Source organism: Gorilla gorilla, chromosome X (genome assembly GCF_029281585.2).
Source record: "Gorilla gorilla gorilla isolate KB3781 chromosome X, NHGRI_mGorGor1-v2.1_pri, whole genome shotgun sequence".
NCBI classification, from domain to species: Eukaryota; Metazoa; Chordata; class Mammalia; order Primates; family Hominidae; genus Gorilla; species Gorilla gorilla.
The window spans coordinates 112,689,393-112,706,394 of NC_073247.2; the positions used below are offsets into that span (position 1 = coordinate 112,689,393).

At 42.0% G+C, this 17,002-nt stretch overlaps 1 protein-coding gene across 1 annotated transcript; it reads right to left on the reverse strand.

Annotated features, from left to right (window-relative positions):
* Positions 1–16,107, reverse strand: XKRX (XK related X-linked). The gene is made up of 3 exons (XM_004064504.4): positions 14,547–16,107; positions 9,356–9,624; positions 1–1,637 (listed from the first exon to the last, which is right to left on the reverse strand). Exons 1-3 carry the CDS (start codon positions 14,918–14,920, stop codon positions 892–894), a joined length of 1,389 nt encoding a protein of 462 aa, XP_004064552.1. The 5' UTR covers positions 14,921–16,107; the 3' UTR covers positions 1–891.
* Between the last annotated feature and the right edge of the window lie 895 nt (positions 16,108–17,002).

Genomic DNA, 17,002 nt, shown 5'->3' on the forward strand with positions numbered 1-17,002 from the left:
GACACAAAGTAGTCTTCATTTCTTCCACACATCGGAAACATCTTCAATTACAGTTCAGCTTCTCTGAGGTCCACATCAAGTAGTAAAATACCAAGAGCACAGAAAAGCTGGGTTGGAGGAAATCTCTGCTAATGAGGCACTAAGTGAGAGGCTTCACTTCACAATTCCAATAGACAAGCTGGAGGCCCATGCAGGTCCCTGAGAAAAAGAGTCATTTTGGCTTATGCCCTGAAGGAATTCTACCCTGCACTTTCTCCTCAGAGTGTGCCTATGAAGTGCCACTGTAAAGAGAGGTCCTTGCTGAATGGCCACTAGTAAAATCCTAACAGAGAGCTAATCTGCTTGGGGAGCAGCTTTTTTAATAGTGGTGATTTTCTTCTCAGCCAGAGCTTCTCACTGGAATTAAAAAGACCCCAGCCACACTGACAGTTGCAGGTTCCACATTAGTCAGACTGTTTCCTGGGAGGTACTCTTAGCTGGTAAGCTGTCATATCCTCTGATCAGTCAGGATATATTCTAGCGGGATTCTGGGCCTTCAGCTCAGCCCAGGAAAGCTCAGAAATGCATCAAGCAAATGAGCAGAGCTAGAAGGTCACTTTAGAGAGCCTAAAGTGTTTGAAGGCAAGTTATTCCAATTGACCTGGGTAAGAAGGGTGTGAATGGTATTTCTGACCCTTTCAACTATATAGTGGATACCCCGTTTCCAAACATAGTGGTAACTCTTCAGAAAATAAAACCTATTTGGGAGTTGCTCTTTCTTCTGATAGGCTTAACAGAAAAGTCAAGAAAATGTACTGATGGGTATCTCACCCATGAACCTCATCCTTTCCTTCAATTTCATGGTTACTCTTGGCAACTCCCAACTCTTCCTAAAATACCCAGAAAATAGAATCAGACAACACTTTGCCTTGCTTCAGTCTCAAAGGGTGGCTCTGAGTTCTCAACCCTGGTCCGAGGGTGCTGGTGACAGCAGACACAGTGGAGGTAGTCTACTACATTATGGGTGAAGAGTGAGCGCAATGGATGCAAGTACTGGAAGAAAAGGAGCATGAAGCCAATGGAAATCAGATAAGCAATAATGAGCTGCAAGGCAATCAAGGAATGACAGTAATTCAGTAACACTTTCACTCCAAAGAACTTAAAAACCAAGACCATGATCACATTCTCTACCAACCTCACACTATAGTGCAGGCCCATATGTCCCCAGTTCTGCCCTTTGTCGACGAGATCTCTGTCTGCCAACCTCAACTGCAAAGCTGACCAGCAAGAGAAGTTGATGCCAGCATAGAGGATGGTGACTGAAATCAGGACCACCAGAGTGCCGACCCGGCTGAAGTTTTTCTCAATGTTATTGGGCATCTGGGCACCACTTCTCCAGAACTTAATCCAGGGCTCAAAGAGGATGATCAGGAAGTTGAGCACTAGGAAGGGCACAGCCTTCAATTTCAAAGTGGCTGAGAAGAGCACCAGAATCAGGAGGCGGGAAGTGATCTCCAATGTCCGCCAGATGGTGATGCAGAGGACTTCTAGTGGCCCAAGGCGAATCTTGTAGTCATCGTACTTGATCTGGATAGCCAACATATTGCAAAGGGTGGCCCCATAGGTGACAGATACCAGGGAAAATACCATTAGCACAACTGTTAAAAAACAAAAACAAAAACAAAAACAGGCAATCAGTCAATGTTGGTAATGAAGGCTGTACTTATAACCCAGAGGTCCAGAGAGATGACGGGTGAGACTTGAGAGCTCCAGTTAAGAGCAAATGCAAATATGATCACAGCTATGTAAACAAATAGCATGCACTTGAATAGACTTTCTCCAAAGGCGGTATATAAACGGCCAACAGGTATATGAAAAGGTGTTCAACATCACTAATCATCACAAAAATGCAAATCAAAGCCACAATGAGATATCACCTCACACCTGTTAGAATGGCTATTATTAAAAAAAAATAAGTGTTGGTGGGGATGTAAGAAAAAGGACCTTGTACACTGTTTGTGGGAACATAAACTGATACAGCCATTATGGAAAACAGCATGGAGGTTCTCCAAAAAAATTAAAAACAGAACGGCCAAACGATCAAATAATCCCACTGCTGGGTGTATACCTAAAGGAAATCAGTATCTCAAAGAGATATCTGCACTCCCATGCTCATTGTAGTATTATTCTCAATAGCCAAGATATGGAAACAAACTCAGTATCTGTTGACAGATGAATGGATAAAGAAAATCTGGTGTGTGTGTGTGTGTGTGTGTGTGTGTGTGTGTGTGTGTATGAATATTATTCAACCATAAAATTAAGGAAACCCTGCCATCCGTGACAACACAGATGAACCTAGAGGACATTATGCTAAGTGAAATGAGCTAGACACATAAAGAAAAATACTGCATTGTCTTACTTATATGTGGAATCTAAAAAAGTTGAACACCTAGAAACAGAGTAGAATGGGTGGTTACCAGGGGATGGGGATTTAGGGAAATGGAAGGATTTTGATCAAAGGCTACAAATTTAGAGTTATAAGATAAATAAGTTTCAGAGCTCTAATGTACAACATGATGACTATAGTTGACAATAATGTATTGTGTACTTGAAATTTTTAAAGAGAGTAGATCTGAAGTTTTACCACACACACACACACACACACACACGTACAAAAATGATAACTATGTGAGGTGATGAATGTGTTAATTAGTTTGGTTGTGGTAATCATTTCACAATGTGTACATACATCGAAACATCACATTGTACACCTTGAATATATACAATAAAACAAAATAGATGCACAAAAAATTGAAAAAATGAACCAAAATATCTTTTTTGTGTGTGATAGTCTTATATCAGTTTTAGAAATCTTTTTCTCTACAGTTCTCTATTTTCTAAATTTCTCATTATGAACATATACTGTAACACTTTAATAATCATATAAATATACAAAATAAACTTCCTTAAAAAGCATGGGTCTTAGAACACTGAGAAGTCACTAACGTGAGAAGAGTACATATAAAGGTATCAGGCAGACTTTGCTGATGAAGCAGGCTTCAGAGCAAACATTGAATAAGGCAGAAAGAACTCTATCTGAAAAAATCCAGTCTTAGGAGACTCATAGAGAACGCTCTTGCTAATAGAAGTCCCTTCTTTGATGTATATCTTCTTCAAGGAACTAACATTGTTTGTGTGTTTCTAGAACACTTAACTTCAATGATGTGTCAAAATGTGTATTGAAAATTCCATGAAGGCAGGAGGGACCATGTTTTCTTCACTGCTGTATTCCCAGAGCCTAACATATTACCTGGAACATAGCAGGTGCTCAATAAATGTTTGTGAAATTAATGAAGACTTCTGAGATTAGAGAGGTGCATAAAATACCTAATTAGGCTGGGCGCGGTGACTCATGCCTGTAATCCCAGCACATTGGGAGGCCAAGGCGGATGGATCACCTGAGGTCGAGTTCAAGACCAGCCTGGCCAACATGATGAAACCCCATCTCCGCTAAAAATACAAATATTAGTCAGGCGTGGTGGCGTGCACCTGTATTCCCAGCTACCTGGGATGCTGAGGCAGGAGAATTACTTGAACCTGGGAGGCAGAGGTTATAGTGGGCCGAGATTGCACCACTGCGACCCAGCCTGGGCAACAGAGTGAGACTCTGTCTCAAAAAGAAAAAAAAAATTAGCCAGGCATGATGGCATGCCTGTAATCCCAGCTGCTCAGGAGGCTGAGGCACGAGAATCACTTGAACCCACGAGGCAGAGGTTGCAGTGAGTTGAGATCACCCCACTGCACTCCAGCCTGGGTGACAGAGTGAGACTCCTTCTCAAAAAGAAAAAAAAGAAAAAAGAAAACTAATTAGAAATCCTTGGTTCCAGCCGTGCACACGGTGGCTTACACCTGTAATCCCAAGCACTTTGGGGGGCTAAGGTGGGTGGATCACCTGAGGTCAGGAGTTCAAGACCAGCCTGACCAACATGGTGAAACCCGGTCTCTACTAAAAATACAAAAATTAGCTGGGCATGGTGGTGCATGCCTGTAAGGAGGAAGGGAAGAAAGAAAGGGAGAAAGAGAGAAAGGGAGGAAGGGAGGAAGAGAGAAAGAGAGAGAGAGAAAGAAAGAGAGAAAGAAAAGAAAGAAAAAGAAAAGGAAAAAGAGAGAAAGAAAGAAAGAAAGAGAAAGAAGAAAGAAAGAAAGAAAAGAAAGAAAGGAAGAAAGAAAGAAAGAAAGAAAGAAAGAAAGAAAGAAAGAAAGAAAGAAAGAAAGAAAGCAAGCAAGCAAGCAAGCAAGCTGTATGGGTTCAGCTGTATTGGTTCAGCTGTATGGGAACTTTTGGAAGTCACTGAATATCTGTGTACCTCAGTTCTCAATTCACTGAGATACTCAAGAGTTGCTTATATTTGTCATCAGCAATGTCAATTCATTACCCCCATATGTTAGGAATCTCTGAGTTTGCAGCAGAGTGGTTCAAAAATTTCCAAACCCTGTTGCCTCACCCATGACATCCATGGAACCATATGTTAGAGTAGTGGCCCTAAAGAGCCAGGATGCTCCCTAACCTACCTAAGCCTCAACTATAGATGACACAGGTGGCCCTTTCCTTTTCTTCCTTTATGTCAAAGGATGCTGATTACTAAGAAAAATCCAGTGCTCTCAAGAGAAGTGGGAGGGCTGAGGAATACTCATCCAAAAGGAAAGCTGGAGTTTTCTGTTCCTATTAAAACACTTGATCTAGGGAAAAGGTGGCCATAGAGATGTCAACTTAATCTTTCACTTTTAGTGGAGAAAAAGTTAAGATTTCCCCCATGTAAACCCAAAAGGAAGCACAGCTCTGAGTTCTTCAGTTTCAAGTAGAGTGTTGGAATCTCAGAGACTGGAATTGGAGACTCTTGAAGTGGTGACTCTTGTCTTTCTCAACCATTCTCAGTCCTATCCTCAAGAGCTGATGCACCTTATGTAACTGGGAATGTGAGAGCATACATCCAGCTGTGTGGCGATGCTTTCCCTCACATTAGAACTCATTTATTGATTAGTAGTGTAACAGAAGGAAAAAAACCTGATGCTTCCAATAAATGTCAAAACATTTTCAATCTGTGTCCCTACAAATACACTCATGCCATAAGAGAACAAAATACACAGGCTCTGGAGGCAAACACCCTGAATTCCAATCCAATCTTTGCTTATGGGACCTTGGGGGAATATACTTAAACTCTCAGTGCGTCTGTTTCTTCGTCTGTAAAATGAGAATTATAATTATCTCATAGGGTTGTGGTAAAGATTAAATAAACATTTACATGTAAAGGGCTTAGAGAAATGCCTAGAACCTAGTAAATTCTTTTAGCTGTGTTCTTCTTTCTTCTTCTTCCTTCTTCCCTTCTTTCTTGTCCTTTTTCTCCTCCTCCCCCTCCTCCTCTTTCTTCCTTTTCTTTGTCATCTTCATCATCCCCCTATTTCCAAAAGTATGGTAGGTGGGTTTACTTTACCTGGATACTATCCTGGTACTTAGAAAATCAGGTCATTTTAAAACTGACAGAACATCTGAAAGTAAGCCTTATAAAAATGTAACACTCATAGCAAGAAAACTATACAACTTTACTGAAGAAAACTATACAATTTTACTGAGATACATTTTAAAATATTTAATAAAATGGAGAGATTTATCATTTCACAATATGAAATCCAACAATCCTATAAAGATGTAAATTCTCCCAAAATAACCTAAGTAATTTGATGCAAATCTCAATCAGAATCTCAATGAAATGTTTTTTTCTTTTGCTGTTATTATTTTGCTTTGTTTTTTGTAGGATGAATTAAAAAATTATCTTGAAAATTAATCTACTTAAAAGATTGGGGAAAATTGTTCTACCAGATGAGAGATGTGATAGGCCTTTGTAAGAAAGGCACAAAATCTAAAAGCAATAAAGAATTTGAATACATAAAAATGTAATACTTCAGAATGCCAGAAGATACTACAAAGTGTATTGTGGATATTAAATATATCACACACATATGACATGTATATACATATTTAAAACGTGTGCATGTACAAGCAAAAAATTATACAAATATATGCATACATACTCATTCACAGCAGAGAAAGGATTAATAACAAGAATAAGTAAATAGCTCCTAAAAATTAATATGAAAAAGACAACCCACTAGAAAAAGCGAGTAAAATATATAAACAAGCAATTCACAGAACACACAATGACCAAACACAAAAGGATGCTCGGTTTCATTCATAACCAAAGAAAGCCAATTATTTTAAAAGCCAATTATTTTAAAAGCCAATTATTTTATAATTATACAAATAAAGAATATTGAGTTTAAGATATGAAGAAACAGAAACAGGCACATTTGTATACTGTTGGTGAGAGTATAAATTCATATATCTTTTTGGAAGTTATTTGGCAATATCAATAAAATTTTAAACATACATATCCTTCCACCCAGCAATTCTACTGCTATAAATTTATCCTACAAAGTCTCATTCATGTACACAGGCATTTATAAAGATGTTTACTGTGGCATAATTTGCAATTAGAAAACAACTTTTTTGTGAAAAATTAAAATTTGTGAGGCTGACATAGGGCTCCTGCTGCCCCTCTTTCTTCCACAGTGTGAAGTCCTTAATCATGGCCTCCAAACATCTGCAGAAGTGAAGCATCATGGGAACTTAACTAAAGCTGTCCTGAGAAGGGAGGTTGTAATGAGGGGAAAAAATAACTTGGGGAGGTTGTGCTACCTTTTTTTTCTTTTTTGAGACAATCAATAGAATCCTATCAATAGAAAATTAGGAGAATAAAAATAGTCTAATTCATATAAAGGAAATGTATATTATATATTTATTATTGTTATACATGTATATATAAATAACTTGAGAAAAGACATACTGGCATACTGTACTTTTGAAAAATACTTTGTTGACAGAATGTTTCATACAGTCCATTTTGGGGCAAAAACATGTACAATATATATTGTATGTATGTTTATGTTTACATAGTAAAAATAAGTCCAGAAGGATATATACTGGATGATTAACAGAGGTTATCTTTGGGGAGTGAGATTACGTTTCCTATTTTATATCTATTCTGTATGGTTTTTAATTTTTACTATAACCATGTCTGACTTTTGTAATTAAAAAAAGATAAAGACCAAAACTAGTAATGCATGATCACAAAAAAAATTTTCAAACCATACAGAAGAATTTTAAAAAGTAAGACTGCTGACTTTTCATTCCCACTCCACAGAGGTAGTTTCTTGCATAGTTTCCAGAAATTTTCTGTGCAAATACAATTACTTATATGTCAGTTTGTACATGTATTACTTTTGTTATTTACTTATTTATTTATGAGACGGCAGTCTCCCTCTGTCGCCCAGGCTGGGGTGCAGCGGTGCAGTCTCAGCTCACTGCAACCTCCACCTCCCAGGTTCAAGCAATTCTCCTGCTTCAGCCTCCCAAGTAGCTGGGATTACAGGCACCCACCATCACGCCTGGCTGAATTTTTTTTTTGAGACAGAGTCTCGCTCTGTTGCCCAGGCTGGAGTGCAACGGTGAGATCTCGGCTCCCAAGTTCAAGTGATTCTCATGCATCAGCCTCCCAAGTAGCTGGGATTATAAGCATCCACCACCATACCCGGCTAATTTTTGTACTTTTAGTAGAGACAGAGTTTCGCCAGGCCAGGCTGGTCTCAACCTCCTGACCTCAGGTGATCCACCTGCCTCGGCTTCCCAAAGTGCTGGGATTACAGGCATCAGCCACCATGCCCATCCTTGATTTTTTTTGTATTTTTAGTAGAGATGGGGTTTCAACATGTTGGCCAGGCTGGTTTTGAACTCCCAACTTCAAGTGATCCGCCTGTCTTAGCCTCCCAAAGTGTTAGGATTACAGGCGTGAGCCACCATGCCCAGCCGTAATGTACACCTATTTTTATTAGATGATTTAAAGGAAAAGCATCATCATTTCCAAAGAGTTTTCTCCTCAAACTACTATGTATGTGAAAAGCTTCAAGACCAACAGAACTTCAAGAACAATTCTTAGTGGGGAAAAAAGACAAAAGAGGGCAAATTTTCTCCTTACCTTATTTGAGACACGGGACTTTGCCAAACAGGGTTAGAATCTAATAGGAAATGGTCCAAACCTGTACCCACACATATACCAGTGCCTGCCCAAGCAGATGAAGCAAATCTCAGGCTGTTAAAATTCATTAACAACAATTTATCTCAACTTTGAAAACACTGACTCACATTTCATCCTCTGCTAGAGGTCTTACTCATTTCAGGATCCCTCTTCTACAAGTGGGAAATTAGGTCAGTGATTGCTTTGTAACTTCCTCCAAAGATCACAGTGAAGGTCAGAACTTGGTCCAGGCCTGACTCTCATTAGTATTAACCCCACGCTTTTATTTTTTATTTTTATTTTTTGAGACGGAGTCTTGCTCTGTCACCCAGGCTGGAGTGCAGTGACGCGATCTCGGCTCACTGCAAGCTCCGCCTCCCAGGTTCACGCCATTCTCCTGCCTCAGCCTCCCGAGTAGCTAGGACTACAGGCGCCTGCCACCACGCCCGGCTAATTTTTTGTATTTTTAGTACAGACGGGTTTTCATCATGTTAGCCAGGATGGTCTCGATCTCCTGACCTTGTGATCCACCCGCCTTGGCCTCCCAAAGTGCTGGGATTACAGGCTTGAACCACCGTGCCCAGCCCACACTCCTTTTCTTTCTCTCCACTGGCATTAGCAGAAATGATTAAATCATTGGTTCCCAAATGTGGCTGATCAAAATCAACTGGGGTACATTTTAGAAATACATATTAAGATTTATTCAAGTCTGGGGAGTGAATATAATTTCAAAAAGAAGCCCATCACATGATTCTGATGATCAGTACTATTTGGGAACCTCTTATTAAAGACTGCCATCCTTAAACAAACAAAACAACAGCATAATTTAAACATTTTGGGCAAGGGAAAATATCCTACTGACTGCTGGTATTACTAGCTTCTTCTGGGCCCAGAGAAGGTTTATCTGTGACATTTTTAGTCTAAACAGCTTACCTGTTTAAGAAATCTGGCAGGCTTGAGATGTCTGACTCCACAAGTTCTTTAACTATCTCCCAGTGCTGTCCGATAGAACTTTCTGTGATGATGGAAATGTTTATACCTGTGCCATCCAATACAGTAGTTGCTAGCAACACACGGCTGCTGAGAACTTGAAATGTAGCTAGTATTAATGAACAAGTTTTTAATTTTATTTAATTTTAAGTTAAATAGCCACATGAAGCTAGTGGCCAGTTTATTAGACAGCTTGGGTCTAGACTTCTAAGACCCTTGATTTAACTGGAGCCCTCCCCTCTCCTGACCCCACTCACCTCTACCCAGGGGAACCTCTGCAGAGATCAGGCTCACATAGAGCTGATAGGTCAGCTGGGGCACTGAGCCCAGGAAGGCTTGGATCTGTGACATACGTTTGTAGGCATTGCGGTGCATAGCCAGGGTCCGGATGGAGTGGCCCACCTCCCATTCTATCAGCACCTCCTCGCCATCTATTAGCATCTTCTTTCGGGTGAGGCTGACATAGGGCTCCTCCTGCTCCTCTTTCTTCCACAGTGTGAGGTACTTAATCATGGCCTCCAAACATCTGCAGAAGTAAAGCATCATGCAAACTTAACTAAAGCTGTCCTGGGAAGGGAGGTTGTAATGAGGGGAAAAAATAAATTGGGGAGGTTGTGCTACTTTATTTTATTTTTGAGACAAGGTCTTACTCCATCACCCTGGTTGGAGTGTAGTGGCACAATCATAATTCATTGCAGCTTTGACCTCCTAGGCTCAAATGATCCTCCCACCTCAGCCTTCTGAGTAGCTAGGACTACAGGCGCATGCCACCATGCCAGCTATTTTTAATTTGTGTAGAGAGGAGATCTAGACATGTTGCCCAGACTGGTCTCAAACTCCTGGGCTCAAGCAATCCTACTGCCTTGACCCAAAGTGCTGGGATCCTAAAGTGCTGGGATCACACGTGTGAGACACCATGGCCAGTCTGCACTACTTTTCGTCTTTTTCTCTCTTCCGTTCTGATCATTTCTCATAAGTCAAAGGGTGGATCATGCCTTCTACAAGTTACATGAATCTAAATCCATTTTTGTTCAGTCATCGACTGACCTAAGAACACTGTTTCAGAAGTACTTGTTTGAGGACTTGAGGAATTGTTTTGTCTTTTTAAGAATAGGCCTGTGGCAGGTAGAAAAGTGCCTTGAACACAAAGGTATTAAGTCGATACTGTTTTCCTAGCAAAATAATGAAGGTTCCAAAGGCCCTGTTTTCTTACCTCAAATTCGTGAGGTAAAGCATTCCTCCCTCAAAGCATTCAGCTCCATAACCAAAGTTTTAGATTCTGCTTTTTCTTTTTCTTTCTTTTCTTTTTTTTGAGACAGAGTCTTGCTCTGTCACCCAGGCTGGAGTGCAGTGGCGCGATCTCGGCTCACTGTAACCTCTGCCTCCTGGGTTCAAGCAATTCTCCTGCCTCAGCCTCCTGAGTAGCTGGGATTACAGGCATGTGCCACCATGTCCAGCTAAGGTTTTTTTTTTTTTTTTTTTTGTATTTTTAGTAGAGACGGGTTTTCACCATGTTGGCCAGGCTGGTCTTGAACTCCTGACCTCAGGTGATCCACCCACCTCAGCTTCCCAAAGTGCTGAGATTACAGGCATGAGCAACTGCACCTGGCCAGATTCTGCTTTTTCAAGAAAGGGCTCACAACCATATCTCAGCCAAAAAGTCTTGGGACAGATCAGAGAAAAAAAAATCTCTCATATACACAGGAAGCCATCAAAGCAACAAAAGCACTTAAAAGACGACAACTGAAACCTGAATGAACTACATAACTAGGCCCTCGAAAGATCACTGTAATAGTTACTTTTTGTGCCTCTTGACCTGTTTGTGGACAAAAGCCTTTTAAACTGGATTCTTTCTTTACAAAGAGAAAAACATCCTTATGAAAGCCTATCATCCTTGGAATAAGGGTAAGATGACATTTCCTGCTATGCCCCTCCCACCTCCCCCATACAAATCAGAAGTCTTTAGCAGTTCTGATGTGGTAAGTGGAAGAGAAGCAACTAGAACATCTTGTTCTGGAACACCTGAGTTACCACTTCGCCACTCACCTTGAATGAATAAAAACTGTGGACTACTTATGACTAGTAAGAACATTTGTAGTGGACATTAAGACATCTTGCCCAAGAGACTGAGGTCAAGGGTTGTATTTATCTTGTTTATAGCTCTTATCACTTAGTAGGTATTTGAGAAATATTTGCTGAGTAAATGAAAGAATAAGAAGGAAGAAAATAATACAGGGTAAGCAATTATGGGAGGAGAGGATAATAATAACAGCAATGAAATTTAACAGAAAAGTAGACCAAAGACAAGCCCAGAGGTTGATATGCTCTCTAGTCTTTAGCTCCTGATAGGAAAATTTGGAACATATGCTGGCTGCCAGTCTCCACAGATCACCCTAAGACTGATGCATGTGTACCACTCTGAAGCATGTAGTTTGAAATTTTCACCTTCTAGGGACAAACTCTAAGACCTGGGAAAGAAAAAGATGCAAAGAAAGAACAGAGAAGAAAAAGCAACACTTTTTTCCTATTCTTGTTCTGTATAAGTGCATTTTCAATGAAAAATTTTAGATTTTAACCCCAACCCATCAGTACTATTGCTAAATTGGAGAACAGTATTGGAGAAGGTGGTGGCATGAAATGTTCCGTTTACATTTACATAAATGTTCCATTTCTATTCTCAGGGCTATTTTCTGGTTTAAGTAAGGGTGTTTGCCCATTTATAAGCTTCAATAAATTAGAGTACATTTTCATTTCAGAAGTATGCTTGCATTTCATGTAAGGCACCCAGACTCTACAAGCACCTTCATGTGCCTGATAACACTAATCAAGTTCCTACCTATCTAACAAGTAATTGGCCTTGAAAATAAGCGAATCCAGAGTATAATTTATGAGTTTTTAATTATCTTTTCTCTGCTGTGGGCTTAGCTGCCTGAGGTTATAAATGCTTCCCAATCATTTCTAGTGGAAGCTAAACAACAAAAATGAAAAACAGTACTCAACACTCTACACAGAGGGCTCACAAAGCAAACAAAGGAAGTCAAAAAGAGGGGAGGGTGCAGCTGGGTACTTTCTGAAATTTGTATCTTGAGAGTTTTCGATTGGTTAACTCAATATATTGTATTTGAAAAAGGAGGGACGAATGGTTTATTTGCTCCTGTAGTCACAACTTTAAATTTCTTGGTTTCAAGGTCAAGTTGAGGTCTTCCTTTTACAGCTTAACTTCAAAGATTTAGAACCGTAAAGGACCTTTAGATCACCCAGTCCAAAGATGCATATAGGCCAGCTGAGTTATATCTGACCAACAGATATGGTTTGGTCCATCCTGTGTTGTTGTTGTTGTTGTTGTTGTTGTTATTGTTTTAGTCAGCTGTGAAAATTTAAAATCATGACATTTCATATAAAAATCCTGTCTTTGGAGCATCTCCTGAAAAGTTAGTGGATCTGGCAATACTGGGTCTGAATTCCAACATGGAAACAATGGGCCAGGGCTCTAGAAGGGCTACCTCCTTCAGGCAGGTCATGAAGATTTCAGATTACCATGGTACTCACTACTCCTCAGTATTTCTCTGAGACTTTGTTTTCATTTATCATCTCACACAAGGCTACTGTTTTTTCTTATACTAGGCCTGCTTCATTCACTTATGATACCTGCCTGGTCCCTGCAAGTGTTTGAGTTTGAGACCCATGATTTAGACTAACCCATTTGCTTTACAGATGAGGGAACTCTATATGCCTTCCTGTGAAGGCATCTTCAGAGATTTTACCAAGAACACACAACCAGTCAATGACAGGGGGAAGACTAGACTCCAAATTTCAGGCCACTGTTTCCGTTGATATCCCATATTCTCTCTGATAGAGCCTAATCGATTCCTCCCCACTTAAAAATTTATTGATAAAAAAATTTTTTGGCCTTATTGAGGTATAAGTGACAAATAAAAATTATACATGTGTACAGATATGAAATTTTATAAAGGAGTGAGTTCCATCCTTAATTAGTTTCACAGACTTTTTAGTTGTCTAATGATGAGGTATCTTCCCATTGCAACACTCTGACCCATATTCCTCGGCTGACTGCAGTTGTCTGCCTCTCTTGCAATCAAGACAAACTTGGTCCATTCCTTACTCCTGAACTCATAAGTTTTGCAACATCTCTCTACCTTGAAAACCCCATAGCATCCAGATGAGACTGTTGACACAGGTGCCTATCTCGCTAGGATTAAGTGCATTCTTTCCACTTCAAGGCAATCTGAATGCAAATACTTGATACTATTAAATTGTGCTACTGCATCCACATAGAGAGATGAACTGCCTTCCTTTGCCCCCTCCCAACTTCGTATCTTTATTGCAGAAATATACAAAGAGATAAACAGGAAACTGATAAACCGACAGAGAACTGAACTATATTGGGTTGGGGTACCAGATTACCACAGATGGTTTAAAATATTTTCCAGATGTCAAATTACTCTGGAAAATTTGAAAATGGCAGTAGCACCAGCCCAAGCAGCTCAGGGTAAAGAAACTTTTATCCAATTTACAAAGCATCCAAAAGGTAGAGTCAAAATTACACACTCAGACCAGGCGCGGTGGCTCACTTTGGGAAGCTGAGGCAGGAAGATCACTTGAGCCCAGTCTACATAACGAGATCCTGTCTCTACAAAATTTTTTTTTTTTTTTTTGAGATGGAGTCTCACTCTATCGCCCAGGCTGGAGTGCAGTGGCACCGATCTTGGCTCACTGCAACCTCTACCTTCCGGGTTCAAGTGATTCTCCTGCCTCAGCCACCAGAGTAGCTGGGATTACAGATGTGCGCCACCACACCCAGCTGATTTTTAGTAGAGACAGGGGTTTCACCATGTTGGCCAGCTGGTCTTGAACTCCTGACCTCAGGTGATCCACCCGCCTCGGCCTCCCAAAGTGCTGGGATTACAGGCGTGAGCCACCACACCCAGCCTATAAAAAAATTTTTTTAATTAACCAGGCATGGTGACACATTCCTTTGGTCCCAGCTACTTGGAGGCTGAGGTGGGAGGTTCGCTTGATCCCAGGAGATCAAGGCTGCAGTGAGCCATGATCGCACCACTGCACTGTAGCCTGGGAGGCAGAGCAAGACCTTGTCTTAGAAAAAAAATTTTTTTAAATAAAATTACACACTCTGCAGCTATGGCCTTCATGCACAGGGTGATCACGTCTTATTGTTCCCATTCTAGTTTACACAGCCCAAATAGCATCGTTCATTGTTTTGGAACACAGGTACATACCACATGTTCATCATGGTGGCATTTAAGATTTCAAGTAAGTTTTCTGAATGGTAGACAGGGAAGCCGAGAGTGGGAGGAAATGAGAGAATTGATTAGAGCCATAGTATCCATCTTGTAAATCTTTCATCTTTCTCTGCCCACGTCTGGGGTGGGGTTAGGGGGGTAAGGAAAAGATTTAAAAGTTGCTCACCTGATAACAGGTCCCAAGAGGATTAGATGCATAAATAATGATAGCGGTTTATCTTTGGCTAGATCTCTGTGGACAAAAATGAGGGTCAACTGGACCATAATGGATGAAAACATAAAGAAAGAAAAGGTGTATGTCATCCAGTAAGTTTCACTATTCTTTCGATAGATTCTAACCATGTACAAAGCAGATGCAGCCTCCCCACAGTACAAAAAGGTGGAGAAAAGGATGCTAAATGGAAAAGTAAATCGGGGGTTGGCTCCACGGATGACATCTTCCTCCAGAGATGAAACCGGATCCACATTTGGCTCCTCAGGAATTTCATAAACTCTGTCCATTGTCGAGGTTCTTTCTGAATGTTGTGGTCTGGTGTTCATAGCGCCCTCCCACCCATCCCCAAGAGAACCCTATGGCCGCTACAGTCCAAGTATAGGTGAGGAGAGCTCTGTCAAGTCCAGTTTGGGAACAGAGATTCACTAGTTAGAGCAAGAAACCGCTCTCTTCTAGACTCAGATTCGACTTGGAGTCTGGGATGGAAAGCCCAGGAGTACCACTTTGAACTTGACTCTTGATTGGCCCCGATTCCAATCGTCAACATACTTGCTGTGAAACTTGAACAAGACAAAAGCAAGCATCCCAGCGCCCCATCCAGAGTCCAACTCCAGGGACGTGAAGAGTCATGAGAACAGCGGCTTCCGTGGCGGCTCCTTTCGCAGCCCCTCAGGCAGGGTGTAGCCGATCTGTCGGGGGCACCGACACTCAGCAGCTCCTTACAAAGAGTCCTGACCAGTGTGTCCTCTCAAGTCAGCGGAGAGCTGAGCCAGGGCAGAAGAGGGGGCGCAGAAGAAGGGGGGCAGAAGAGGGGATTCAGTTCAGTGCCTAGGTATCCTAGCTATTGCTAGGCTGTAGCTATCAGCTCGCCCGCTCACCTGCGCGCTCTCAGGACCTTTGCTGAGTCCAGGGTTCTCAGGATAGCTCCTCGGATTCCCCCAAGCCCCGCCCCCAAGACCGCCTGGCCCGGGAGTGGAGTATTGTCACCACCCCGTCTCCGAATGCAGTGTTGAGGGACAGAAGCAGAGCGCGCTCGCTCTACAGGATCAAGAAAAGGCTGGAGGGGCTGCTTCTCCTCGGAGAAACTTTGCTAGTGAGAGGCACGACGTGCGGGGCGCCAACCTGGCTGGACGGATGTCGCCAAACTCTTGGACGCCGTCTGCTGCCAGGGTCCTGCCTGGTCTGCGATTCCAGCTGCGAGAGGTCGGCAGCTTCAAAAACTAAGGCACCGGGACGGCGAGGGCGGGCGAGATGGGCGGTATGGCTGGGGCCAAACAAAACCAGCCGGAGAGTTCCCGGGCAGGCGGCCAGCCGAGGGATGCTCGTTGTGGAGTGGCGGGACAAAAAGGGGCTTGGGCCGCTCTTCAGAAGCACTTCTGACCACGACCTGCAGACCCAGGCAGGAGCCACAGCTTTACTCTTCCCTAAGAGCAGCAGGCCCCCACTTCTACCCCGCCCTCCCTAACTAGTTAAGTGACTTGCTCCAACACTCACTCTACCCACGCGGTTAGGCAGGTGTGTCTCCCTCCGCCGCAGGGTTGAACCTCCCTAGGTCCTATTGCCCTCCAGATAATATCATGAAGGGGGAACCTGGGAGGAATAGGGTCAGAGTTTTCGGCGGAGGGAAGATAGAACAGGATAAAGGTCAAGACTCAAGGTCAGCCCACAGACACTGAAAGCTCATATTTTATGCCTTGATTTCTCCACTTGCAAAATGAGGCCAGGATAGGAGCTTTAGAATGAACTTACAGGTCTTTGGTTGAAAGGTTATGAAGAGGTGCCAAATTCTAAACAGACTGGCAAAGAGCCAAGAGAGAGCTGTTAGTAAAAACTGAGAGGGGTGTCTTAAAGAGCTTTGAAAATTACCTGTATTCTTAAGTGTAATCCTCCCCACCTCACTGAGCTTTTGTTTTCATATCTTCATTTGCATAATTCTAAACCTCAGAGAAAAAGAGAACACATCTGCCTCCTGGTAATAATATAGATGAAGGCCAGGCACAGTGGTTCACGCCTGTAATCCCAGCACTTTGGGAGGCTGAGGCAGGCAGATCACTTGAGGTCAGGAGTTCGAAACCAGCCTGGCCAGCGTGGTGAAACCCCATCTCTACTAAAAATACAAAAATCAGCTGGTCGTGGTGGTGCGTGACTGTAATCCCAGCTACTTAGGAGGCTGAGGCAGGAGAAAAACTTGAACCCGGACGGCAGAGGTTGCAGTGAGCTGAGATCACGCCACTGCACTCCAGCCTGGGCAACAGAGCAAGATTACGTCATAATAATAATAATAATAATAATAATAATAATAATAATAATGATGTAGCAGAGCCTGTGCCAATCTCCTTTTGCTGCAGGAAGTCAGTAAAACAAATCTATGTGAGGAGTGGCCAAGTAGCAGCCACCAAAATAATGGC

Coding starts and splice junctions, on each gene's coding strand:
- XKRX (XM_004064504.4), bottom strand. CDS start 14,920: ATGAACACCAGACCACAACATTCAGAAAGAACCTCGACAATGGACAGA. Junction 9,625..14,546: donor CTCTTGGGACCTGTTATCAG/GTGAGCAACTTT, acceptor TTACTTCTGCAG/ATGTTTGGAGGCCATGATTA. Junction 1,638..9,355: donor AGAGGTTCCCCTGGGTAGAG/GTGAGTGGGGTC, acceptor GTTTTTTAACAG/TTGTGCTAATGGTATTTTCC.